The sequence below is a fragment of the Puntigrus tetrazona genome, chromosome 25 (assembly GCF_018831695.1).
Source record: "Puntigrus tetrazona isolate hp1 chromosome 25, ASM1883169v1, whole genome shotgun sequence".
NCBI lineage: Eukaryota > Metazoa > Chordata > Actinopteri > Cypriniformes > Cyprinidae > Puntigrus > Puntigrus tetrazona.
The window spans coordinates 16,214,993-16,242,226 of NC_056723.1; the positions used below are offsets into that span (position 1 = coordinate 16,214,993).

The following is a 27,234-nucleotide window of genomic DNA, read 5'->3' on the forward strand; positions in this document are numbered from 1 at the left end:
CAAAAGCATCAGACAAGAAGTTCTAGACATCAGAGACACCCAGAGTCAAGAGCGGACCATCAGGATAGAGACTGAAGGACTTCTGAAGAAACATCTGACATTGGTACAATTCTCAGGAGTGGACGGATCTCTTGGAGGACCCTCTAGCATTCCAGTCAACCTACCTGGGAAAGATATTTTGGCCACAAAAGCCAAATTCTTCTTAGGGTGCACTTCTACACTTAATCGAATGGAGGATCCGATGTCAGAAATGTCCATGATACCATTTGCATCACCAACAGAGTCTTCCAGGAGCAACTCCACGGATGACAGTCAAGATGGTGAGTAGCTTGTAGTGGACATGCAAGATGTGTTAAATTCTTCAAACTTCAAACTTTTTGGTATTCTCGAATTTCAGTTTTGAATATCTTATAGAAAGTCATAAAATACAATATTTTCAAGAAAGTTTTACTTTAGCAAGTACGGCATGACATGTAAGTGATCAGCTCTGAATGACTGGATTGGGAATAAACAATTTCGGCCTGGAATAACAAATAGTTGTTTCCTATGCTTTCCCAGGTAAAAGCCCTGCTCCCGGCAAGATCCTGAACTCGGGACTTCTCTGTAAAGTGTGTTCTGACACCAGCAGTGGGAAACACTATGGGATATATGCTTGCAATGGTTGCAGTGGCTTTTTCAAGCGCAGTGTGAGGCGCAGACTCATCTACAGGTGAGAAAACACCTTGAATATTTACTCATAGATATAAAGGTACAAAAGCTGTCCCTGGGATGGTACCCGACATCAAAAGCTACTTCTTTGTACCTTCTTTACCCCTAAAGGGTGTATTACAGTACCTTAAAGGAATATATTATTATCTAAAGTGTACATATTAGTAGCTTTTGAGAAGGTATAGCTTTTCCCCAGTGGTAGCTTTTGTACCTTTTTTCTGGAAGTGTTCAAAGTTCTAAACAGAGAAACTTGAAGGTAGAGCCTACCATAATGCCCTGATACTAAAATTTGCAGATGTCAAGCTGGTACAGGCATGTGTCCCGTGGACAAAGCCCATCGGAATCAGTGCCAGGCCTGTCGCTTAAAGAAATGCCTTCAAGCTGGCATGAACAAGGATGGTAAGTCAACTTCTTACACAGTACTTCCTAGTCAAGCATCCTCTTCTTCATCATTGTCTTAATTTTCTAAACCTTTCCGTCCATCTCCTGTCAGCTGTTCAGAATGAGCGTCAGCCCCGCAGCACCGCTCAGGTCAGGTTAGATGCACTGGATATGGACAAGGACAAGGAGCACCTCGCCACCACCCTGGAGCCCACCTCCTCGTCTACCTGCTCTGTGATCAACCGCCCGCTGCTGGGCTCCTCCATCAGCTCCAGCATCAGCTCCTCAGATACTAGCCAGCGCTCCAACAGCCCCAAGAACGGACATCGCTTCATGGCCAGCCTGATGACGGCCGAGACCTGCGCCAAGCTGGAACCAGAAGATGGTAAGGAATGACACCACCTTGGTCAACCGAGAAACGTTTTGTTGATTAACATGTCCAAAATCTTGGAGATCCGATGCCAACAAGGTACATCAAATATTTGCCTAAATCTCACTTTGAACTTTGAATTTGTTATGGTGCCTAAAAGCCGTCTAAACTTAAAAAAATGGCAAAAATTGCTCTTTTAGGGGTTCAACAGCTTGTCACTGAGGTTGTACCTCAAAAGGTACACATTTATAACTTATTAATCCCTAATAAGGCATTTAAAAGTTTTTTGGAAAGTTACTTTTAAAAATAATGTCATATTATGTTACATCATAACGGTAACATATTACATTATTTAAAGTAGTTTCTTTTTACAGAAAGTAATGCATTCCAATACGTTTTTTCACCTATACTGGGCTTTTTCTTAATAACAACAACAAAAAATTTTGCAATTGTAAAGGATTTTCACGCCGAAAGTGAAATTAATCAGCCTCTGCACTTACTCCCAATTTCTCTCAACATGGGACAGGAGAGCTGTCAAGTCAATAAACGGGAAAACAAAGCAACTTAAGCTACTTAATTGAAAAAGTAACTTAGATTACTTTCTTGTAAAGTTAGAAGCAATGTGCTACTTTACTGGTTACAACTTTGCCAAGTTTCCCCTATTTGCCGCCAGAGGTGCGCCACTGTAAAGTCTTGTGTACCTCATACACATGAGATTACAATACCTTTAGTAGTACAACAACTATCTTTAAGTACACTTAAAAGGACATCTTTAAATATTTCAAAAAGGTGTACAAATATGTAAGGTACAATGATTTTAAGCAAAAAGTTGTGCTCCTAAGGGTACAGTTACTTTCTGTTAATGTATGAGTTATCTGAATATACAGAATGCTACCTGATAAGTCATTGACTGACTAGATAGCAAGGTAATAGTGCCTTGGGTTTCGGTTACCATGGCTATGCTGGTCTGCCAGCAAGACCAACCTCATTCCTCATTGTACTATCCTGGAGCAGCTGGGAGGTTCATGCTGGTCTAAGCTGGTCTTTTCAACTGTGTTTACAGTGGATGAGAACATCGATGTGACAAGTAATGAACCTGAGAGAAGTTCTCCGGAGTACGGCAGTGCTCTCTACCCCTCACGTGGACCAGAGAGTGTATATGAAACCTCAGCCCGCCTGCTCTTCATGTCTGTTAAATGGGCAAAGAACTTGCCGGTGTTTTCCCATCTACCATTCAGAGACCAGGTGAGAGCCTACAGTATTTTCTGATTTGTTAATCCAAAAACAGAGAGATTTCGAGCCAAAGAAACATTGTTTTTTAGTTATACGGTATAATCGGTAGATGCAATAATCTGCAAGTGCCACTTTAAAATTTTGTTGATTAATCTGCCTAGCTTTAATTTACCGATCCGTAAATTATAACCCAGCGTTCTTGGTGAATTTTAGGTGATCTTACTTGAGGAAGCATGGAGCGAGCTGTTTCTTCTGTGTGCAATTCAGTGGTCACTACCTCTGGACAACTGCCCCCTGCTGTCTCTGCCGGATCTCTCACCCCCGGGACAAGGCAAGGGAAGCCCCTCAGCCTCAGACATGAGGGTTCTGCAAGAAGTGTTTAGCCGCTTCAAGCCTCTGCAAGTGGATCCGACTGAGTTTGCATGCTTGAAAGCCATTGTTTTGTTTAAACCAGGTAGGTTTTTCCCTCTTCTTGCCACAAGGGGGCATAATAAATGATAGCCTACATTACACTGAACTAGCGGGGGATAAATGTTGTTCTGGGTAAGTAATCTTTGCATTCTGCAACAGAAACACGAGGACTTAAAGACCCAGAACAGGTGGAGAACCTACAAGATCAGTCCCAAGTGCTGCTAGCTCAACATATGCACACTCTTTACCCCAGTCAAGTTGCCAGGTGAGCAAATATACAAGCATACATTTGCATAAGGGAGTATTCTTGAGAGTGGACACCACTAATGCGAGTTATTTTTATGAATCTTTTATCTTAGGTTTGGCAGACTATTGCTTCTGCTTCCATCGCTTCACTTTGTGAGTTCGGAAAGAATCGAGCAACTTTTCTTCCAGAGAACCATCGGAAACACACCCATGGAGAAACTACTGTGTGACATGTTCAAAAACTGAGGAGCTCTTTCTGAAAGACTGTTTTTTTAGAGGAATCCTCAAGAATTGAGGTGCTTTGCTTTACTGCCATGCTAGTCACGATGCCAATGAATCTGCCTGAATGCTAAAAAAGTGCAAATGTAAGCCACATTATTCTTTTGCGTAGGTTGCTTGTTTTGTCTCATTATGTAATTTTATATGTCTTTTTATTTGTGTTACTGTAGTTTTTATACCTATATTGCTATGCATCTCCATTATTTGGAATCTCAGATATTTGGCACAGCCTGTTTATGTATGTCATGTTGAGAATGCAAATTGCCATTTTAATGCAAGATTATTTAGAATGTGTTTAATGATCAGTTTAAAAGAAATCCTCTTTTGAAGGGGGCACTTTTGTAAAAGTTGAAAGATATGCCTCATATTTGTAGGACGTAAATAAAATATATTATTAATCTGTCTGAATTAAATTTTACTTGCAGAAGGAATGCTTTTTAATATTACATAAAAGTCCCCTATCCGTGACGCATGTCACTTCCGTTACTCCAGAGGGCGCCGTTGCATTGGCCCTCAGCGCATGACGCAAAACGCGGAAGTGCTTGTTGTTTTTGTTTGTCTCGCCATGAATTGAGCTCAAAATAACAATAAAACAAGCTTCCAGGCTTCACGGACGGAGCGATCTCTTGTGACTCGGCCTGACAATGTTCGGCAAGTCTTCGGGTTATGAGTATCGGAGTCTGTCGCAGAGAGATTCAGAGTACGGTGATACTCCTGGACTGTTTTCGTCTCATGCCGCATTCACTCACAATAATTATGACCAGAGAGGACATTCATTTGATTATGTGCCTAAAGTCTCTCAAAACGACTTTACAGGTATTCACTCATCACTGCACACGTTAAATAAAGAAATATGACTATAGCTTAGAACTGTATTTCCGTGCATGTGTCATAAAGTGTATAATATTTGTCTTTACACACACACACACACATATATATATATTACACATTTGCTAAAATCATTTAAGTATTTTTTTTCCTCATTGATGTACACAGAGCACCCGATATTGACAGAAAAACACAGAGTTGTTGACATTTTTGCAGATTTATTAAAAAAGAAAAACTGAAATATATATATATATATATATATATATATATATATATATATATATATATATATATATATATGTACATTTTACATTTTAGTATTACAATATATTATATAATATTTTTATAATTAATAATTGTACAAAGCAGATAAATCTCAGGGATTGTTAAACTTCCTAATGTTCCTGGTTTTCTTAGTTACCTTAATAAGATTTTAAGTAGTTAATAGGTTTTTTGGGTGTGTGCATATACTGTATGTATGCATGCATGTATGTCTGTGGATGTGTGTGCGTATATATACATGCATACATACATATACATATATGTTATATGATACTGATAATATAATATATGATATTTATAATATTTATTATTATACTCTTTTTATAACAGATAAATCTCAGGGATTGTTGTCCTGGATTTGCAACTTGATCGTGACATTCCTGGTTTTCCTAGTTACCTTCATAACCTTTCCCATATCTGGATGGTTTGTCCTAAAGGTCGGTTCGAAGCAGATTTTTATGAGAGTTTTTGCCTTTTTTAAGTACTTCCTAAACACACAGTATCATTTTCAGGTCGTGCCGAACTATGAGAGGATCGTTGTTTTCCGCCTGGGCCGGATCCGTCCTCCTAAAGGTCCAGGTGTGGTTCTGGTTCTGCCTTTTATTGATCAGTGGCAGAAGGTTGATCTGCGGACGAGAGCCTTCAGCGTGCCGCCGTGCAAGGTAGAGGTTTTATTTCATCTCGGCAGCGTTTAAAAGTGCGTCTTTCTGCAAACCGCATATTCTGAGGTTCCCGCTATTTCCCCTGCCCGTAAGGTCACCACCAAAGACGGTGGTCTGGTGTCGGTGGGAGCAGATATCCAGTTCCGGATCTGGAATCCGGTCATGTCCGTGGTGGCGGTGCAGGATCTGAACGCCTCCACCCGCCTCACCGCACAGAACGCCATGATGCAGACCCTGAGCAAAAAAAACCCTGAGAGAGATCCAGACTGAGAGGATCAAACTCGGGGAACATCTCGGGGTGATTACATTTTTACCAGTATATAGACCTGAGGGTGCGTCTGTTATTGGTGAACTGTCCCTTTAAGCTTTGAAGGGTCTGTGTGCTGCAGATGGACATGAACGAGATGACGAAGCCGTGGGGGCTGGAGGTGGACCGCGTGGAGCTGATCCTGGAGGGGGTGCTCCGGGAGCCGGACGGGGGTCACCCGGGGCCCGTCATTATGCCCCCCTCTGTCCCTGGGCTGGAAGGACTCACCGGACCCATACAGCAGCTCGCAATGCACTTCCTGAGCCAGACGGCTGCGTCCCAATCCAGTCGAGGTGATGTTAGGCTACTTGGATCTGCGATAGGGCTTCAGTGGTACATTAACATGATGCTTCGGTACACTTTCGGTGTAAAAAACTAAACATAAATGCATGTTTATTCAGCAAAATGTTCTTATTTTTAAATAAAAAGTTCAAATTAAAATGTCCTTAGGGATATGAATCTACCTCAGCTTCTGCTCCAAACTAGAGGGAGCCCTTTACTGTAAGGTTACAGTTAACAACAAAGCCCAAAATTAAATTTAAGTAACTAATTATTTTTATTATAACAATCAATAATGTAAATAATTTTTAAATTCACTTTATAATTACTGATTATTTACGGAGATATTCATTACAATATTCATTAGATATTCATTATTAAGTTTAATTATTAAACACATATTTAAGAAAAAAGACATCACTAACAGTTTAAGTAAATATAATAAAATTTGTGCTGTCAAGATGGTTAAAAAAATTTATTTTTTACTCAATATTTGAGTTTAAAAGGCATAATTTCAGTGATGGGGAAAAGCGTTTTGGCTTCTCTCCCAAGGCCACAAGAAGGCGCTTTCAAGAGTATCTTTTGAATTGCATTTTTTACATTTTATTTTAAATTCAACAAAGTTTTAAAATTGTACATATTTTTTATTAAGAGATAAAATCTGTAATCTGTAATAAATTGCTTGCTTAATAAGTCACTTTTGGAAAAAAGGATTAATAGGATCGCCCTATTTTCAAAGCAGCACGATAAACAGGATCTCATTTTGCGGTTTCCCCAGATTCTGTGAGTTTGTCGGACGAGCTGCGCTCCGATGCAGCGGTCAGTCGTGTGGATGGACTGATGGAGGCGGTCCGCTCAGTGCTGTCAGAGCAGCTGGTTCATCAGGTGCGAGCCTGTTACGGCTTTCAGATCACCTCCGACTCCGGACACAACAGCTGCTACTACGTGGACCTGACACAAGGTGAGACTATTTAACTATTTCCTTGAAATAAAATTAACCGGAACTGTAATAAAATGCAACACAAGAAAAACTTTTTTAGGGCAAAGTTTATCATTTTCGCTTGTTTTAATTCAATGTACTAAAATAACTAAAATTAAACCAAATTAAAATGAATAAAAGTTATATATGCATATTAAAAAAAAGGCTTTTTCAGTGGTGCTGGTTCTGGAAGTGTTTCATTTTTCCTGAAGGAATGTAAGAAAAGTCTTGGTTAAAGTGCTATAAGCCGTGAACCAAAACAAGGAGCGACGAAGAGAATCGTGCTTTTTTAATTGAAGCAATAAAAATGAGAAAATTAGGCAAAAAGATGAAATTACAAGACCAACTTTAATGAGCTAAAAGACCACAATTCACAATGACATGAAGCATTGTGAATGACAGTGGAGAAATATAAAACTATCCAGTTAAAGTTGTTTATTAAACTCATGGAAACAACCTATTTTATGTTTATTGCGAAATATGCGTATATATTTCAATATTTAAATGTTTTGATAGCTGGATTGCCTCATTTCCCGGGCTTCATGGGAGTGGGTGGAGCTCTGTGCTTGTTTCCTCATGATTTGCTCACTGATTGGTGGTATTTTCGCTACTGCATCATGGGTAATGTAGTTTTTAATCAGAGGAGCAACCAAAGGTGATGCTTTAATCTAAATGATTAATCACTGATACACACCTTGTATCTTCCAAACCCGTAAAAGCTTTGTCTGTCTTGAGAACACAACTTAAGATATTTCGGATGAAATCCGGGAGTCTTATGAGTGTCCCAAGTAGTGAACACCAGTCAAGGTGACAGGATTTTGATGGTGGGCCATCAAAATGAAGGTGAAGGGCTGTGTCTGTGTGCAGGTGCTGGAGCATGCGGAGCCGGCGTCCCTCAGCGGGAGCCCGATGTTTCTCTGAGCATGAGCGAGCGGGATCTGTTGGCTATGTTCGAGGGCGTCCTACGACCGCTCACCGCCTACAGCAGCGGCAGACTGAGAGTTCAGGGAGATCTGAACACCGCCATGAAGCTGGAGACGCTCATCAGACTCCTCAAGACCACGTCATGTCCTTCGTAGCGCTTTCGTTTCCGTTTAATCAAAGGGCTTAAGGTTTAAGACGGGAGGTGTATTATTGTGAATGGATAGAATTTATTTTGCTGCTGTGTCGGTGTTGTTTATTTATAATAGTGTGGAGTGGCAAGAACCGAGCATTTCATTTCATGCACGTGTGCTTTTTTTGTTTTTTTACATTTGTATAATGCATATTTTAATGTATGTAAAATAAATGTATATTTTAATACAGTGAGTTTTACTGCACTCACACACACACACACACACACACGTAGCAACATCCTTGAGGTTTGTGTTTGTAGGCGGTTCGTCGTCTCGTCCAAGGCTATCTGTCTCTCGACCTTTGACCCTGATAATGTTTGCTGCCCTTGGACGATGGTTTATACAGAAAACCACACAAGGTTATTCCACTATAGGCATTTCAGTGCATGTATATTCTTGTTCATTTGATCAAATTCACTTGATTTTCACATTTTCATATAAATCTCATTCAGTATGATAGAAATATGAAATGAAACAGTATTGCAATTTAAATTAAATTAAACTGTTCTTGGTCAATATATTTAAAAATAAAAAAGATGAACATTTCTCAATTATTAATCATAATAATTTCCAGTTTAAAAAGTTTTGCCTAATATTTTATGGAATTTAAGACTTTTTCAGTATTGTTTGATAAATAGACATTTTTTATTTTATAATCTTACAAAAAAAAAATATCAGCATTGATAATAATTATAGATGTTTCTTGAACATCAAATCAAAATATTAATATGATTTCTGAGGAATCGTGTTTGAAGCGTGAATGATATGTATTTTAGAAAACAAAATATGTAAATGATCTGAATATAAATATACATGAAAATATGCAAACCAGAAGAGACTTTTTTTTCAATATATAATGTATTTACATAATATTATATACTGATATATATACACACACACACACACACGTATATATATATATATATATATATATATATATATATATATATATATATATATATATATATATATATATATATATATATATAAGGTATTTATATATATTATAATTTGGATGCATGAAAATTTAATCATTTTCAATATATAATGTATTAATATTATATTGATATAGCACAAACATATAAATACATAAACAGTGTATAGATAGATAAAGTTTCAAGTATCTCCCGAAGGTCTAAATCTATTTGGGGTGGTCTCTTTGCAAACGTCCTCCTCGCTCATTCGTGTGGATATAAGCAGAAGGCCGCTGACGACGGGGCAGTGAGAGAGGCCATGTCCTGCTGCAGTCTGAGGGCCCGTCTGGCTCCGCGCGTGTCCGGACAGGTCCGAGCCGCTCACACGGGACGGGTACCTGCCGTCAGGAGGGACGACTCTCCCGTACGACCCTTCAGTGAGCTTCCCGGACAGTGGAGGAACAGCGTGGCCAATCTCTACACGCTCTGGAAGATGGACGGCCTCAGGAACATCCACCGCATCATGCTGCACAACTTCAACATGTACGGCCCCATTTACAGGTGAATATCCAAAAACACGCAAGCAGAAATTTTTTTGCAGTGTTTTGTTTATCACTGTGAAATACAAAATTATTACAGTATAATTTAATATATATAACAATACAATGCATATACAGTCTCATTGCATATTTATTTTTTTAGCATTTAATACTATTATTCGTGTGTTTGTGTGTGTGTGATGCCAGGCTTAAAAATGAATAGAAATGAATAAAACTAGTAAATAATCGCATACATTTCTGTTGTGAAAATTATTATTTGAGATATGTTGCTTCTAAAAATTTTTATAATCTCCTTTAAACAATGACAACTGGTAAATTGTATTGATAAAATGTTTTGTTATTATTCTTTTTTTGTTATTATTATGATTACTTTTTAATCATATGGGTTTAATGACATAAAAAGGTTATGTCGTTTGATCTTTAAAGTACATTTAAAATAATAATATTGACATTTAAATGTTTTTTCATGGTGAGGAATTTTATTTTTAGCTACATAAAAAAATGAATATAATCATAAAAATAATTATTATTTTAAAAACAGGAGTGAAGATCTAAAGTTCATGCTTTTATTTTATTGTGTCACATAACAACAAAATGGCTATTTTCATTCTGATAAATATTTTTTTTTCCACGTTTCTATTTTTATACCACCACAGAAGCATAAAAAAATAGTATATTAAGACTGCATATATTTATGTATTTTATTTTATAAAATTTTTAGATTTAGATGTGGGTCACTGTCCCTTGTACAAAATAATCAAAAAACCCGGGCATTACGGTTGTACTGTATCTGGACAGGGAGAAGGTCGGCTACTATGAGAGCGTGAACATCATCAAGCCTGAAGATGCTGCTGTCCTGTTCAAAGCTGAGGGTCATTATCCCAAGAGACTCCGGGTGGAAGCGTGGACCTCGTACAGGGACCACAGGAACCGCAAATACGGCGTCCTGCTCAAGTAGGCACGGTCCGTCCGTATCTGCTAGAAGCACGCTTGTTGGATCACTGACACGCATTTGTTCCTGCAGAGACGGAGAGGACTGGAAATCCAACAGGATCGTCCTGAACAAGGAGGTGATTTCTCCGAATGCGCAGGGAAACTTCGTGCCTCTGCTGGACGAGGTCGGTCAGGACTTCGTGGCACGTGTCTATAAGAAGATCGAGAGGACCGGACAGAACGAATGGACCACAGATCTGTCCCATGAGCTCTTCAAGTTTGCTCTGGAATGTAAGCTTTCAGACAACTCTCCTATTTTAAATCATTTGTACACTAAAATGTGATACACAGCATTATAGTTACCCAGTTTACATTTGAAACAATATGAAACCAAAATAAAACAATATCACAAATGTTAAAAAGATTGCAAATACATATATGTGTTCACTTATTTTACTATTGATTGGTGAACTTTTATGCATACGTTTTTAAGTATATGAATTACTTAACTTACTATGAATTATGAAATATATGATTTACTGATTACTTATCTTCTATTTTTGTAATTAATACACTTCCGTAAATAAAATGATAAATCTTAAAATGCATCAATTAATATATTATTATTGCATTTTAATAATTATTTAATAATATTGCATTACACATTATATAATATAATTTAATCATTTATATTTTTATGCAAATCTATCAACTAACATCTACTGTATTTATCATTTAAATATATAACTGTTCATAAATAATATTTACTTTATACATTATATAATAGAACAATGTTTGTATGTTTATGCATACATTCTGTATATTTTATATTATTTTTATTTGTACTACATTATTACATTTTAATAGTAATTATTAATAATATAAAAACTAATAATACATTATACATTATAAAATTGAGTAATGTATGCATTTTATGCATTTTGTAAAACATTACAAATACTTTTATTACATTTTAAAATACATTTTGTGAAATATGGTAATTACTACATATACTATAATAAACATATCATAATTACTATATAATTATATAATAATATTTATATTAAAACAGCAACAGTGTGCATTTTAACAACTTCCCATTGTAATAAATACCTTCTCCTACCTAATAAACCAATCTATGATTCAAGTTAGAAATATTTTTTTAAATATTAACAAAATATGTTGGCCTAAGATTTGCATATGAATGAGATCGTCATCGATCGATATATTTAAGGACATTTTTAACATAATTGGCACAGATTTCTATGTAATAAGCGTGTGTGTGTTTCTGTCAGCGGTGAGTCATGTGTTGTACGGCGAGCGTTTGGGCCTGCTGTTGGACTACATCGATCCAGACGCCCAGCACTTCATCAACTGCATCACCCTGATGTTTAAGACCACCACGCCCATGCTGTATCTCCCGCCGGCCCTGCTCCGTCACACAGGGGCCAAAGTCTGGAAGGACCATGTGGAGGCCTGGGATGGCATCTTTAACCAGGGTAACGCCACACTGTTAATCAAACCTTTTGGCGTTTTTGGTGGGGAAAAAACACTTCCACTGATTTCTCATCCCTCTGTGGTTTTCCAAAGCGGACCGATGTATCCAGAGCATCTACAGACAGCTGAGGAAAAATCCAGACGCTGGTGGGAAGTACCCTGGTGTGCTGGCCAGCCTCCTAATGCTGGACAAACTGTCCATCGAGGACATAAAGGCCAGCGTCACGGAGCTCATGGCTGGCGGAGTGGACACGGTACGAGAAATAATCAACGCTAGATGCACAAATAATGCATTTACTCATCCACATTTCATTCCAAACCTGTAGGACTTTTCAGCTGAACACAAAAGAAGATATTTCGAAGAATGCTGGCAACCAAATACTTAGTGGTAGCCACTGTTTAGAATCTGCAATGTGTTAATTATTTTACCAAAATAAGGAGGATCATACAAAACGCATATTATTGTTTATTTAGCACTGACCTGAATAAGATTTTATGAATAATATTTATTCTACCGTGTGATTTTGAGATGCATCTTTCACACTGAGGGACACATATGTACTTATTGAATTTGAAGATATAAATTTAACTCATTTTGTCTTCTGAGAAACATGTAACTATCATCTGTAGCCTCTGAAGGGCAGTATTAAATGAAAAAAAAAGTATCTCCATTCTGTTCAAAAGTTTTCATGCCCCAGCTCTTTTTTTTTTTTTTTTTTTTTTTAAGTAGCATCAGTGAGTGTTTGAAGCTTTTGTAATAGATACATATGATTCCCTTAGTGTGAAAATATGGATCTCAAAATCATACAGTCATTGTTCAAATTCACAAAAAAATGCTGGAAAACCAAAGAATTTGTGGGACCCGAAGGCTTTTCCTGACGAACGGCAGGTAGTTTAACCTTTCAGGACATCAGCTATAACTAACCAAACAAACAACAACAAAATACAGCTGTGGATCGTTCAGCTAACAAAACCGTATCAAGAATCAAAGGGCGTAATTATAACTTTCGGGTCATATTTATAACTTTTCTCTTGTATATCTTGTTATCTTATATGTAAACATTTTTTATGTGAAATATATTAATCAGGTTAGTGCCAAATAAACAATAACATGCATTTTGTACAAACCCCTTTTATTGTGTTAAGATAATTAGCATTTAGCAGATTCTAAAAGTCAATGGCTACTGCCATCTGATCGGTTCCCAACATTCTTCAGAATATATTCTCTGTTCAGTTTTTGTGAACTGTCACTGTAATTGCAACGTTTTTGTGCGTCAGACGTCTATCACACTGTTGTGGACGCTCTATGAGTTGGCTCGGCATCCGGACCTGCAGGAGGAGATCCGGGCAGAAATCTCAGCGGCTCGTCGCCTCTAAAGGAGACTTGGTGCAGATGCTCAAGATGGTTCCTCTGGTTAAAGGAGCCTTAAAGGAAACTCTGAGGTACACAAACACTTTCTGTTCAACTGTTTTTATTAAAACACTCTTGAACGTTTGTCATTTTTTTCAAAGTTAGAATAAAAACTAACTCTAAACATGACAGTGATGCTGTAAAATTCAGCTAAATTATTATACATTTTCAAATCTATTCAAATATGAAGACTTTTAAAGCGGATGCTTTGACCACAACTGACAATTTTACAACTAAACAGATTTCAAAGGGTAGCTAGTTTAGTTACCAATTGTACAAACCGTGTCAGACTAGAGAGCATGCTTACGATTATTTACAAAAAGTCTGAAATGTTATATAACTGCTTGTTTTTAAAAGTATCGCCACAAAGGAATTTTTGTGAATTCTTTATGGAACCATTCAGACAAAAAGGTTCTTCTGTGGCATTGTGAAGCGCCTTTATTTTTAAGAGTGTAGTTGAAAAAGCGCCCAGAAATAACATGAAAAAAGAGACTAGCAGCTGGTTTTATGAAGATGGTTAACTCTCTTTTGAAGGTTACATCCTGTAGCAGTGAGTCTGCAAAGATACATCACTGAAGACATCGTCCTTCAAAACTACCACATTCCAGCTGGGGTGAGCATGAATTTGAGGATATTACACTAACAAAATACAACTGTCCATGTACCTGTGTTCATCTGTCTGTGTGGATCAGACCTTAGTTCAGCTGGGTCTCTACGCTATGGGCCGTGATCATCGGATCTTCCCGCACCCGGATCAGTACCGTCCCTCTCGCTGGGTCCGGTCCCAGAGCCACTTCTTCAGGAGCCTGAGCTTCGGCTTCGGCCCGCGCCAGTGTCTGGGCCGCAGGATCGCCGAGACTGAGATGCAGCTCTTCCTTATTCATGTATGTGGAGGAACATCACATCCTCTGCGCTAGCAGAGAATAACGTTGCTTGGATTTTTCTCATTGTCGTCATTTTGTCATCTTTAGATGCTGGAGAACTTCAGGTTTGAGAAGCAGAGGCAGGTGGAGGTCCGGAGCACGTTTGAGCTCATCTTGCTGCCCGAGAAGCCCATCATGCTCACCATCAAACCTCTGAACGCCGGAAGATAGCAGAGCTGCAAACAGGAAGTGATGTCAAAGACCGAAATTCTTCTCCATTTTGATCTCAACAAACTTGAGTCAACGTTTACACACCCTCATGAGGTTTAAAGGACCAGTTTACCCCAAAACGAAAATTCTGTTGTTATTTACTCATCCTCATGTTGTTCTAAACCTGTAAGACCTTTGTTCATCTTCGGAACAAAAATGTCGATATTTTTGATCAAATCAGAGAGATATCTGATTTTCCATAGACAACAACACAACTGAAATGATCCAGGTCCAGAAACGTAGTAAATACATCGGGAAAACAGTCCATGTGACTTCAGTGGCTCAACTTTAGTTTTGTGACGCTACAAGAATACTTTTTTTTGCACGAAGAAAAGAAACATAATTTACTTAAACATCAGATGTCGCTGTTTTAATTTTTTTTTTATTATTGTAGTTAGCATAACTGCTGCAAATAAACATATACTATACATATAGACGGTTAGAAAGCTTAATCCTTCAATTAATATATATATATATATATATATATATATATATATATATATATATATATATATATATATATATATATATATATTTGATGACAAAATATGTTTGTTGCGTGAATCAGACTGATTTTTTAAAAATGCCAATCCATTCTCTGCCAGCAGGAGGGGCTTTAAGCATACGAAATGGAGGTTTATAAAAACTAATATTTATAAAACTTTTTTTTTTTTTTAATATAACGAATCTGCTGAGGCACGCGGTGCTGCATTCGTCGTCATGGGAACATCCCAGCTTAATATAATGAGGAATTCCCTCCCTTTGACGAGCGCTTTCCAATTAATGACACGCACGTGCTCTGCTCACTTCACAGTCCCAACAACAAGGGTGTAATCACTTTGATGATTTGGAAAATGAGCATGAATCGTACAATACACAATACGTGAATCGTTACACCCCTAGCACTTAAGTACTCTCTAAAAATGGCAGAAGACGTAACTCGGAGAGAAGGGCGGTTGAGTAAATGATTTTATATTTGTTTTCTTTGTGCAAAAAAACAACAACTGATAACAGAACACTGATGAATGAAGGTGCCACGTGAGGGTGAGTAATTAATTCATTTTTATTTTGGAGTCAAATTCTGTTTTACTTTAACTTTCGCGATCATACTACAAAGTGGCAGTACTTACCACATATTTTATATTTTCCTGAGATTATGCTCACAATCTGCAAATCATCAGTCATCTCTCCTTACTCCGTGTTAAAGGTGCTGTATGTAGTTGAACTAGATACTGCAGTCCGAATTAAAAATATTGGAGAGGGTTTTTTTTTTTTTTTTTTTTTTTACCAGACACCAACAGAAAAGAGTGCACATTAAGATGAATGAAATGAAATGCGTATTGTTTTGCCTCCAGCTGGCAGGTTTTTACTCAACAAAACAGGCCCCGAACACACATTTTCAAAGGTTGTAGCATTGTTAACTTGGAATGTTTATTAAATATCTGAAAACATATTATGGTATTTTTATGCTTTAGTAGAGTCAAAAACGTACATACAAAGTGGTGTTCCACCTTGTTTGCTCCGACAACATATTATTATTATTATTATTATTATTATTATTATTATTATATATATATATATATATATATATATATATATATATATATATATATTTTTTTTTTAAATAAGTGAATCACTGGAAAATTGTGAGGAGTTTTTCACAATATAAGTAATTGACAAGCAACTTTTTAAATGTAAATAGATTTTTTCCACGACATCTAAAAAAATATAAAATTGTTTGGATTAATAAAAAAGGCATTACTGTACATGTAATTTACTAACACCGATGGGATGGGGTCACTTAATAGGTTCCAGTTGCCTGTGTCGAGTATGTCCCAATACAGAATCAGTCACGCTTTTCTGTCAGGAAATAAAAAAAAAGCATGGCTTCTTGAATAGATGATACCATTAGCATAGTACATTTTAATCTTCACAACTCTCAGAAGACTTGTAGCATGTAAATGGATGTGATTTATATTAATTTCTTTGGTCTTGGCTGACTAGATCTGCTACACTACTGCTGGTAGATACGTAGAGCAAGTAAGATTTACTGCTGTATTAGAGCTTACAGTGAACATGTTCACTAAACGTTAAGAAAGGACGATCATTTGATGCAGAATCAATGTACATTATATAGCAATCAATAATAACAATAATTATTAAACTTTCAAATGCACACAGCAATTAAACTCACCACAGGGAGATCATGAAGAATCATGGCTGACGTTCGAGTGAATCCATGTTCATATTCACTGAGTCTGGTCAGCATCTCTTGTTTCTCCTTCCCCCACTCTCTAGAGTTTTCTTTCAGCTGGATCAGATGTATACAAAAACATTATTAATTATAATTTGTGTTGACTGGAGTGTTTCATAAATGCATTCTGTGAAGCTACACTATGATAGCTGCATTTGTTTAGAATTGGAGCTAGTGTACATTTGACCTGCGTGTTAAAAACAATTAAGCGACGTATGGATATTATTAGAAAAATCACTTGAACGCTGATCAAGAGTGCTCGCATCAAGCATTGCACCGCAGCCCTGACCCACAATGAAGTGAAATGTTTTCTGACAGCACTAAAGATCAGACCTGTTTTTCCAGGGTCTGGATTCGGCCCTCGGCTCTCGCCAGCTGTGTCAGTAACTCCAGCTTCTCGCTGTCTGAGAAAGGCTGATGGGGGATCAGAAGCATTCGTAAAATAAAGAGTGCTGTTCATGCAGCGTATTTGAGGTGTCTCAGGTTCACCTGCGCGGGCTGCTGGATGATGATGGGTGGTGGTAGACTACGAGATCTGTGCAGCTCTTCTCTGAGTCGAGAGTTTTCTGCCGCCAGCACAGACTCTATCTCTCTTCTTTTGAGCTCCTCTGCATCTATATACAAACACGGCACGTCTGCCTGTCAGTCATTATTTGGGCTTTTGACTCTTTGTTTTGATAAATGTAGTAGAAAGAGGACAAGGCTTTAAGGAAAGAGAGAGTAGATATGTAATGAGGCCATGTTGCAGGCCAGAATCAAACCCAAATTTCCAGGATGAGCACCACTGCCAGTAAGTCATGACACTGACTGATTAACTGAAGCTGAAATTCAGTTAATACGGCTTCACCTTTATGTTTTACGGACGCTTTCTTCTTTTCTGAATTCTCGTTTCTTTCCTTCAGTTTTGCATCCAATATTTTCTCCATCTTCTCAATGACCTGCTCAGTGAATTAAAACAAATACAACACATTATTGATCAGATACTTGCTAGACGTGTGAAATAATAGTTCAATTTCATGGTAATTTCATGTATGTTTTTGAATTTCTTTTTTTTTAATCTTTTGGATCCCATTGACTTTCATTATCTGATGAAAAGCAGCTGTTCATTAAAAGAGACATTCTTCAAAATATCTTTATATTTCATAAAGCATATATCTATTTTTTGTGGAATGCAGTGTACTAAGCTTAAACTATAAAACTACATATCATTTTTTTTCCCCCTAAACTTGTGAAACTGTCTGCTGTAATCAGGACGCTCAAACAAAGACAATTGTATTCATAGCTTGATTTAGTTGTCCAAATAAAACAACAACAACATGTTGTATGGAACAGCTAAATACCTTTTCCTGTTGACGAACTGTATCCTCCAGAGCAGATATTTTACCAGTCCGGGCCTGATATTTCTTTAACACAGCCTGCTGCTGCTGATGTGCTCTTTGCAGCTGGACAAACTCTTTCTCAGTGTCGTTCTTCTGCAATAATTCAGGTAAAGAGCTGAAACTCTGCACATGAGCCTAATGAGTTCATGAAGTGGGTTAACTCAATTGCCAAGGGTCTATTGAGACTCGTGCTTGGCTTGTGTATTTTTCAGCTTAATATCAAACGCTACAAGCAATATGCCATGCGGTCTAGAGTCAAATTCAATGACCTGATCCAATCAATGATCTTGGGAGGAAAGCATTAATGCATTTAATACAGCATTTCCTTACTGCCTGCAAACATCACAAATGCATGCCAGTCAATGGACCCCTCGAGCTTCAAAAAGGAAACACACCATCTTTGAATGCTGCTGCTGCTGTTATTAAAAACTTTTAATGATCTGAAAGGAAGTGGCCTTGATTGACCCACCCTGATGAGCTCGTTTTGAAGCTGATGGATTCTTTCCTTCTGGGCGGCTGCTTGGCTGCTTTCACTGGACAGCTTTAACTTCAAAGAGGCTGCAAAAAATTGCCATAGAACATTAATGAGGCAATAAAACGCATATATTATAAAAGATATATACAGGGGTTGGACAATGAAACTGAAACGCCTGGTTTTAGACCACAGTAATTCATAAGTATGGTGTATGGCCTCCTTTTGCGGCCAATACAGCATCAGTTCATCTTGGGAATGACAGATACAAGTCTTGCACAGTGGCCAGAGGGATTTTGAGCCATTCTTCTTGCAGAATAGTGTCCAGGTCACTATGGAAAATGTTTCCTGACTCGCTCCTCCAAAACACTCCAAAGTGGCTCAATAATGTTTAAATCTGGTGACTGTGCAGGCCGTGGGAGATGTTCGACTTCACTTTCATGTTCATCAAACCACTTCTCCACCGGTCTTTGTGTGTGTGTATTGGTGCATTATCATCCTGATACACGGCACCGCCTTGGTCCTCCTCCAGAATGGTTTGGTAGTCCTTGGCAGTGACGCGTCCATCTAGCACAAGTATTGGTCTAGGGAATGCCATGATATTGCAGCCCAACCTGTCACTGATCCTCCCCCATGCTTCACTCTGGGCATGCAACAGTCTGGATGGTACGCTTCTTTGGGGCTTGTCCACGCCTTAACTCTCCCGGATGTGGGGAAGACTGTGAAGGTGGATTCCTCTGAGAACAATACATGTTTCACATTGTCCACAGCCCAACATTTTAGCTGATGGCGCCATTGAAACCAATGTTTGGCATTGGTGAACAAAGGTTTGGCTATAGCAGCCCGGCCGTGTATACTGACTCTGTGGAGCTCACGACGTACAGTTTTGGTGGAAACAGGAGAGTTAATATGTTATTATATTTATTATAGAAAAGATATACACCTTAAATGAATCTCATAATTTTATCGTTAACACGAATACATTTATATTCATTATTATATTACAATATTTGATTTATATTAAAATACAACCACTAAAAAGCAAAAAGTTAATATAAAAGATAAAGGACAAATTCTGAGCTTACAGTCAAAATCTGTTTTAAAAGCTTTTTGCAAAAACACAGAGCAATAGTGTGATCGTGACACTGTGGAGCTGTTTGCGGAGAAAACATTCCCAACATTATCTAAACCCCTAAAAGCCAAGCAGTGCATTTGCCACAGAGAGAAAATTAAGGCCTGCGTTTGCTTTGAAGGCCTCAAAGGACTTTGACGTGTCCTTTAAGCGGAGCCTTGTGTTTGTTTTTGTGTGTGTGTGTGTGTGTGTGTGTGTGTGAGGGACACAAACTGTCCTTCAGCAGATAAGGCAGTAAGTGCTTATCAGATTCCCTTAGCTAAATGAGAAGTCTTATCAACCCTCAGCACGGCTCAGTGAGGACATGACACCTGAGCAAATCACTTCACAACTTTTAACATCTGAAATATGATACTTCCCAAAGTGAGAAAAACTTTCTCTGATGGCCTTCAATTCTTCCTGCATGCAAAAATGTACATCCATAAGATCAGTATGAGAAACAGTGGTGTTGCAAGCAAGCTAACTAATGCTCATAAGTACTTTTACGTAGCAATCTTTGGCACGTATTTTAATACGCTTACAACACCAACATGAATAATACACAAAACATGCTCTAAAAACCATTTAGAGCACCTTCGTAAAAACATCAGCTAAGCTATTTCTATATAATTTGTGCTACGGAAACTAATGATACTTCAAATCATGTAGTATCTTTACTAAAATGATACTAAACCCCCCTTAGAACCCACTTTAACTGAATTTGCTAGCAAACCTTTGATAAAACTTGCTGTAGACACAGTACCTAAAATCTTAGCATAGTCTGCTAAGTAAGCTAACCATTTACGGCTAAGCATTAATCTTCAGTTTGTCATTTCTACATTTATTCTACAGACATGAAAACCTCAACTCACACAATAAAAATCATTGCTAAGATTGCTAACAAAGCTAACTATTGATAATATTTGTTTGTTTGTGCTGCATGATACACCTCAAATCATGTGCTAAAAACCACTAACCTTTAACTTGTGTGTAATAACTATACACAGTACACAAACTTTTTTTTACTCAAATTTTGCATGTGATTTAATCATCTGACAACACTAATTGTTTTAAAATACTTGAGTAGGTTTTTTATTTTGCATTTTAGCGACAAATAAATCAAATTGTCAAAACAGGTGTCAGATTGATAATATGATAGAAATGTGATTATGCAAAGAATAAAATTACTTGTTTCAAGCTAGTTAAGACTGGTGGTGGTAAAAGTTTACTAAACAGGCTAAAGAAATAGCAGCATTACCTGTAATCAGATAAGGATAACTGCTGAGGTGTATATGCATTAGAACAATGCCTTGACTCATCTTTACACGGTTAAATGAGATTCGAGTGAGAGGAATTATACCAATCCGGTCAGCTATCTCTCTCTTGGTCATGACGTCAGTGTCGGTGTCGTCCAGCAGGCTGTGGTCCAGGTCTTGATGCAGAGACAGATCTTTCTTTAGCTGGCTGTTCTCAGACTCCAAAGCACTCACCCGAGAGCGCAGAACCAGGATGTCATCCGCCATCTTGTGCATCGCCGCTCGGTAGTTTTCTAGCTCCTGCAGGACAAATATAAATGGATTTGTGCAGACAGTATGACCTGCAAATATGGATTTCAATTACTTTCCATTTAGGAGTTTCCAATAAGTAAGTTATATACACATCTAGCCCTAGAAAATATGATGGTATCAGATGGAGATGGCATGGTACTTTGGTACAGGCCCATACTACTTGTTTTGTTTTTCCCAGTACTGTACTGTATTTGTGTTTATCTTAAATTTAAGATCTAAAGATCAATAATTTCTCATAATGACAAAGTTTGAAAGCATTCATTAAGAAAGGGTATGCAAAAAAAATAAAAATCTCATATATATATATATATATATATATATATATATATATATATATATATATATATATATATATATATATATATATATATATATATATATATGGCTGGTTTTGTGTTTGTCTGTTTTGTTAGCAGACCCCCTAAGACATCGGTCTTCAACTCGGCTCTGCATATTTTAGCTCCAACCCTAATCAAACGCACCTGATCCAGCTAATCAAGGTCAAGTCAGACCCGTTTGGAGATAAACCCTGTAGAGATGTGGCCCTTCACGAGTTGAGTTTAAGCCCAAAGTGCAGAGAGGGACAGTTGCAGTTTCCCTCCACAAGGTGGAATCAAAGTCACATGTTCAGCCGGGATGCTGAGGGCTTCGTTGCGCCAAAACAGACTTATTAACAGTCTGTGTGTATGCGACATTTGTCTGAACTTGAATAACAGTCGTTTTAACGCTTTGCTTAAACCGTTTACTCATGTTAAAAGCCGAGACAAATGAACTGCTTCTTTAAAAGCGTGGCTGGATTGAATCAGCCTGAATCAGTCAGTCTGAAAAGGCTCGTAGCGTCAGTACAAAGTAATCAATCCTCGGCCTGTAGCTTCTGTCAGATACTGAAACCCGAGTGACAACTCTGTACACAGCGGATATATATATACAGGGATTACGATGAAATCCTCCAAGTGATAGGTATTTTCTTCCAGAATCCCTTTTCTGAAACTGCTGGACATTGATGAAAACGCGCAGGAGCTAGACAGAGCTAAAATCATACAGTCACAGCCATATACTCTGTGCTGAATTGTACTGAATATATACTTGAACTGAAAAACAACCATGGTTTTACTACAAAAGAAAACATGGTGACCACAAGCGAACCATGGTTTTGCTACACTAAGTATAGGATGCAGAATGGTCATCAAACAAAAAGAAAAAAAAGGTTACTACATTTTTACTTTAATACAACCATAGTTCATTTTCGGGAAAATTGACAGAAACTAACTGTACTTGCATATAGAAACCTACTTAAGTGTATTTTAAGAGACACACTTTCAGAACACACTTAATGCTTCATAACACACCAAATTAAACTTTTTTTTTTTGTGCATTTTATCATTTTAAATGTTATTTTTAATTATAATTAAAAATGTTCTTAAATACATTACATACACATTTAAATAGAAATATATATATATTTACTGTAAATCCCTGTCAGTTTATTCGGCAGTATAACAATATTTCTAAGACAATAAAGTAAATATGTCAATTATATAAAAAAAGCACTGAGTATGCTCATAGTAAGTGTGCTTCTTTTTCACAAGGGTACTTGCACAATTAGGCTGAATGGCTCATTTTGGCAAGTCTAATTTGTCGACATATCTTTATTTTGAATAGTTCATTCCGTGGCCCTGAACAATAGCATCGAGACATTAGCATAGCACCGAACCGACAGCAGACCAGCGGCATTGTGGGATGTGTGTCGCACTTCCAGGCCTCCTTTTGTGCCATTGTGTTAGTCGTATGTCGCACGTCATGTAACATGCCGTGAGGCGTCTGCTTTTCGCTCGGGGTCACCGTGCGCAGGAAGGGGGTCTGCCGTGGGGGGGGGTCGGGTTTGCCGAAACGGGAGGGGCGGGAGAGGGACCCCGTTCCAATCTGGGCCAGTGTGCTTGTGGCTCCCTGGGGTCGTCTGAAAGAAATTGAGCGCTTAATTGAAAGGGCACACATGCAAGGTGAGAATGATGATCGGTGATGAGATGGGGCCCGAGGAGGGGACGAGACGGAGGGAATCATCTCAACCCAATGAAAGAGAGATTGGTCCCCGCAGACCATCCGTAGTCCGTACTGCTGCTCCAAACAATCACATTATAAAAGCACATACGGGCCGGCCTCTCTCTCTTTGTTTCTCTGCGGGATGATTCGTGTTGATTCAGTCATGATGAGAAAAGAAATGGCAGTACAGTCTTTCCATTTCAACAGACCTTCATACAGTACAATGAACAGACCTTGAGACGGGCCTTTAAAATTTCGTAGTGTGAATATTTAAGATGTAATATGAATATGTCACAAATATCATCATCATCATCATCAGCACTGTACATTTTTTTCTAACCTTTTCTAGCTCCTAATTAATTTGTCCACAAGGTGGCAACACATCAAAAAAAGCAATGAAAGAGATGGAGCAATAATAAAAACTATTAGAGATAAATAACAGGCGACAGCTTTGAGGAGAACGAGTTGAAGGATTATTTTTGTTTTCTAATTTAAATGAGCACAAAAACATTTTTATCGGTTTTAATTTCTGAAGCGAAAAAACACGAGCGAAAACGAAACTTTATTGCGTTTGAGCACAAATGAAGTACACTTTGAAGGGCTGTGCGCTTGGCTTTTATTTTGGCGTACTGTGTGCCGAGTGTTGACTTAAAAATGAAGAAAAACTTTGGTTCATGTCAAGAATGAATTTTCTGAAAAATACAATTTCTCATCCTCCGGGCATGAAATATGTAGACGCGTTTGTTTCTTCACTGAAACAGATTTGGATAAAAATGTAGCATAACATCACTCGCTCACGAATGGTTCCTCTGCAGCGAATGGGTGCCGTCGGCATGAGAGTCCAAACAGCTGATAAAAACATCACAATAATTCACAAGTAATTCACACCAGTGCAGTTAATGTCTCGTGAAACCCAATTCTGCATATCTGTAATCCACAAATCCATAATGAAGATTGTTTTAACTTCAGACCGTTGCTTCTGGCCAAAATGCATGTCCTTTTTATCTTTGTCTGAATCAGGTAAGAAATCTGCAAAGCATTGTTTACCAGTGAAACCAGTCCAAACCTGTTCTGAACAAATATGTCTGTAGATTTTGACTTAATTTAATGCACTTTTTCACTGGAAGAGCGTTATTTTAGATTACGTCCAGAAGTGATGATTTGAAGCAAAAAAATGCCAACGCTTTCTTTTCACTGTACAAGACGTTGACTGATGGACTGGACTGGTGTGGATCATTGTGCGTTTTTATCAGCTGTTTAGACTCTCACTCTGACGGCACCCATTCACTGCAGAGGAGCCATTGGTGAACAAGTGATGTAATGCTACATTTCTCCTGTACTGATGGAGAAAACATATCTATATCTTGAACAGTCTGAGGATGAGTACATTTTTTGTAGATTTTAGGCGAACTGTTCCTTTAAGAACGAAAAAAAATGAATGAAAGCAACAGAACTTCTGGGAAACGTCTATAGCAGTAAAAAACACATCAGATATCTACACTTTCGTTACTCACGTTAGTTTGATGTTCAGTGACTTCACCTGCACGAGGGTCACCTTTGAAATCAGGCGTCGGCGGACTGAAAAGCAATTATATACAGCAAAACAATAAGGTTGAAACCGAAGACAAAAACAGTTGACAACTGTTAAGAAATACTCATTTACCTTTTGAGTGGTGAGTGAACATCAAACGTTTGGTTGAGCAGAGATTTAGGCTTTTTCTGCGGGACAGACTCTGTCCTGGTCTGGGTTTTAGGCTTTTTGAGGATGTTTAGGTACTCCAGCAGGATCTTTGAGAGAGCGTCATGTGACGGCAAATCATAGGTATCCCGTTCCATCTGAGAAACGAACCGAGTTTAGTAACAGATCCTGAGTAAAAGAAATAGCGACGAATATCAGTCCATTTCAACAATACGGTTGGTACACAGGTTACCTCCGAGTTCTGCACGAGGTTCACAGGAATATTAAAGAGCTGGATGAAGTGACTGCTCTGGCTAGGTTAGCAACCTCAGTTTCCACAACACAGATCCTGCCTGGCAACTTTAAAGCTGCTAAACAGAAAGCGTTTGTACAGAAGCAGGTGTCAGTGTGCGGTCAGACACCACGTGTATTGCATTCAAATGTTAAATGTTATATGTTTTGTGCTAAAAGATCACCATCCCGTCTCCTGAAAGGCCGTGATGGATGGATGCTGCAGATGCACCGGCTCTGGTGTGGTTTGAGATTGATGAGCAGCGAGTGCTAATGGTTTGTGTTCATGCTGTGAGGAGCTTGTTTCTTATTCTGTCCGCTCAGCACGACACCTGTACGCCTCCAAACACAATGTGTTCCTCTCCCCACGCCAAAGGTCACTGCGCGTTAATATTCATTAGGCAGCGCCGTGAATCATTAGACAATCATCTGACTCCACTGAACTCTGAATATTGTTTTGCTTGGAAATGAGGGCTTTCTGAAAGCACTGAAGGCAAAGCAGGTCAATCTGGATATGATGTCAGAGCCGAGAGGAAATTAGCATACTGTATGGTCAGATCGTCATAACAGAAGTCATTTATATATGTAGAGCTTTTTAAAGTCTGGAAAATGCGGCATGGCTGAGGTTTCCCTGTCTGTCATTGGTTGGAAAAAAAAAGATATATTTTATATATATTTAAATTACAGTTGTTATTATAGTATTATATATTATCTATATTCTTATTATTATAGCCACTGTATTTTATAGTATTATATTTTATAATATGTCTTAAAATATGTTTGTATGTTACTACATTTCTTCATTTAAGTATTTGTATCATTTGTATCATTGAAATATGTATACATATATATATATATACATATATATATATATATATATATTTTTTTTATACATTTTATTTTTATATATATAATCCACTTACTAGATCATTTACTTTATACAATATTACTTTTCTTTTTAAAAATCTTTTTAATACGTTTCTTTTTCTTATCAACATTGATTTATAAATTAATATTAATTTAATTATTTCAAATTTAAATGAACAGCATTTATTAGAAATAGAAAACAAATACAAAAATGAAAGATTACACATATATATTACATTATAGATATATTATATATATATATATATATATATATATATATATATATATATATATATATATATATATATATATATAATTTATACAGTAAATGTTACCATATACTATACAAACTATTATAACTTATAATAAATTTATAATTAAAAAAGAAAGTGCTTTAATAAATCAATAAAATAATCAAGGGTTTTACCCTAAGGTTGTGTGTGTGTGTGTGCGCGTGTCTGTCAGTCACGTCCAAATGAGTGTGTTTATCAGTGCTAGAGACACGTCACTCTCGTGAGACAAAAAAGCAATACTGAGGCAAACAGCCACAAGTCCAATAACAATATGCAATTAGTTTAGAGCTAAAACAGCTTCGTTTTGAAAAAAAAAGAGATAATTTTTGAGGCAATAATTGCTATTGTTCATATTTTTCATATTTTTAAATGACTTCCACTAAAAAAAAAAAAAAGAATTAATCAGAACGATTGGTCTTGTATTGCTATGGCAACACGACAGGCCACAGCCCATCAAGAGCGCTGTGGAGAATTCCTCAACAACACCGCTACCAGTCAGATGAAGAAAACAATAACAGACCAAATACAGCAGGACTAATCCAAAGATAAGCCCCGTTCTATTCATAGGCAATGTGCTTTTTTTCCTGTTAATTCTTAAAAAGAAACACGTCCATTTGTGGTCCTCTAAAGCTTAAAATATTAAACGTCATAAGCAAGATCCAATAAAGTAAATATTACTCCTCCAAAGCGACTGCTTTAATTCCTAATGAATTATTCACCCCGTCCTCGCAGCTATGTGCTCAGAAAGAGACG

The 27,234-nt window shown here is 37.5% G+C and overlaps 4 protein-coding genes across 4 annotated transcripts; 3 read left to right on the forward strand and 1 right to left on the reverse strand.

Annotated features, from left to right (window-relative positions):
* The first annotated feature begins 229 nt into the window (after nucleotides 1–229).
* Nucleotides 230–3,595, forward strand: nr2e3 (nuclear receptor subfamily 2, group E, member 3). Its single transcript, XM_043228674.1, has 8 exons — nucleotides 230–320; nucleotides 559–709; nucleotides 1,004–1,107; nucleotides 1,202–1,474; nucleotides 2,523–2,704; nucleotides 2,906–3,146; nucleotides 3,263–3,368; nucleotides 3,463–3,595. The coding sequence occupies exons 1-8, from the start codon at nucleotides 230–232 to the stop codon at nucleotides 3,593–3,595; spliced, it is 1,281 nt and encodes a 426-aa protein (XP_043084609.1).
* A 551-nt stretch (nucleotides 3,596–4,146) lies between these two features.
* Nucleotides 4,147–8,217, forward strand: stoml1 (stomatin (EPB72)-like 1). The gene is given in 8 exon segments (XM_043227292.1): nucleotides 4,147–4,444; nucleotides 5,069–5,175; nucleotides 5,251–5,400; nucleotides 5,494–5,640; nucleotides 5,642–5,698; nucleotides 5,790–6,000; nucleotides 6,765–6,947; nucleotides 7,833–8,217. Coding segments are annotated over 8 exon segments (1,239 nt in total). The 5' UTR covers nucleotides 4,147–4,272; the 3' UTR covers nucleotides 8,045–8,217.
* A 1,096-nt stretch (nucleotides 8,218–9,313) lies between these two features.
* LOC122330360 (cholesterol side-chain cleavage enzyme, mitochondrial-like) lies at nucleotides 9,314–14,936 on the forward strand. The gene is given in 10 exon segments (XM_043227297.1): nucleotides 9,314–9,555; nucleotides 10,353–10,508; nucleotides 10,579–10,778; nucleotides 11,783–11,986; nucleotides 12,078–12,238; nucleotides 13,263–13,351; nucleotides 13,353–13,427; nucleotides 13,930–14,008; nucleotides 14,088–14,279; nucleotides 14,367–14,936. Coding segments are annotated over 10 exon segments (1,521 nt in total). The 3' UTR covers nucleotides 14,490–14,936.
* Nucleotides 14,308–25,679, reverse strand: ccdc33 (coiled-coil domain containing 33). The gene is made up of 12 exons (XM_043227298.1): nucleotides 25,284–25,679; nucleotides 25,016–25,188; nucleotides 24,867–24,930; nucleotides 21,105–21,300; nucleotides 18,631–18,719; nucleotides 18,123–18,254; nucleotides 17,630–17,720; nucleotides 17,272–17,396; nucleotides 17,116–17,196; nucleotides 16,723–16,839; nucleotides 16,296–16,388; nucleotides 14,308–14,494 (listed from the first exon to the last, which is right to left on the reverse strand). Exons 2-11 carry the CDS (start codon nucleotides 25,186–25,188, stop codon nucleotides 16,326–16,328), a joined length of 1,131 nt encoding a protein of 376 aa, XP_043083233.1. The 5' UTR covers nucleotides 25,284–25,679; the 3' UTR covers nucleotides 14,308–14,494; nucleotides 16,296–16,325.
* Between the last annotated feature and the right edge of the window lie 1,555 nt (nucleotides 25,680–27,234).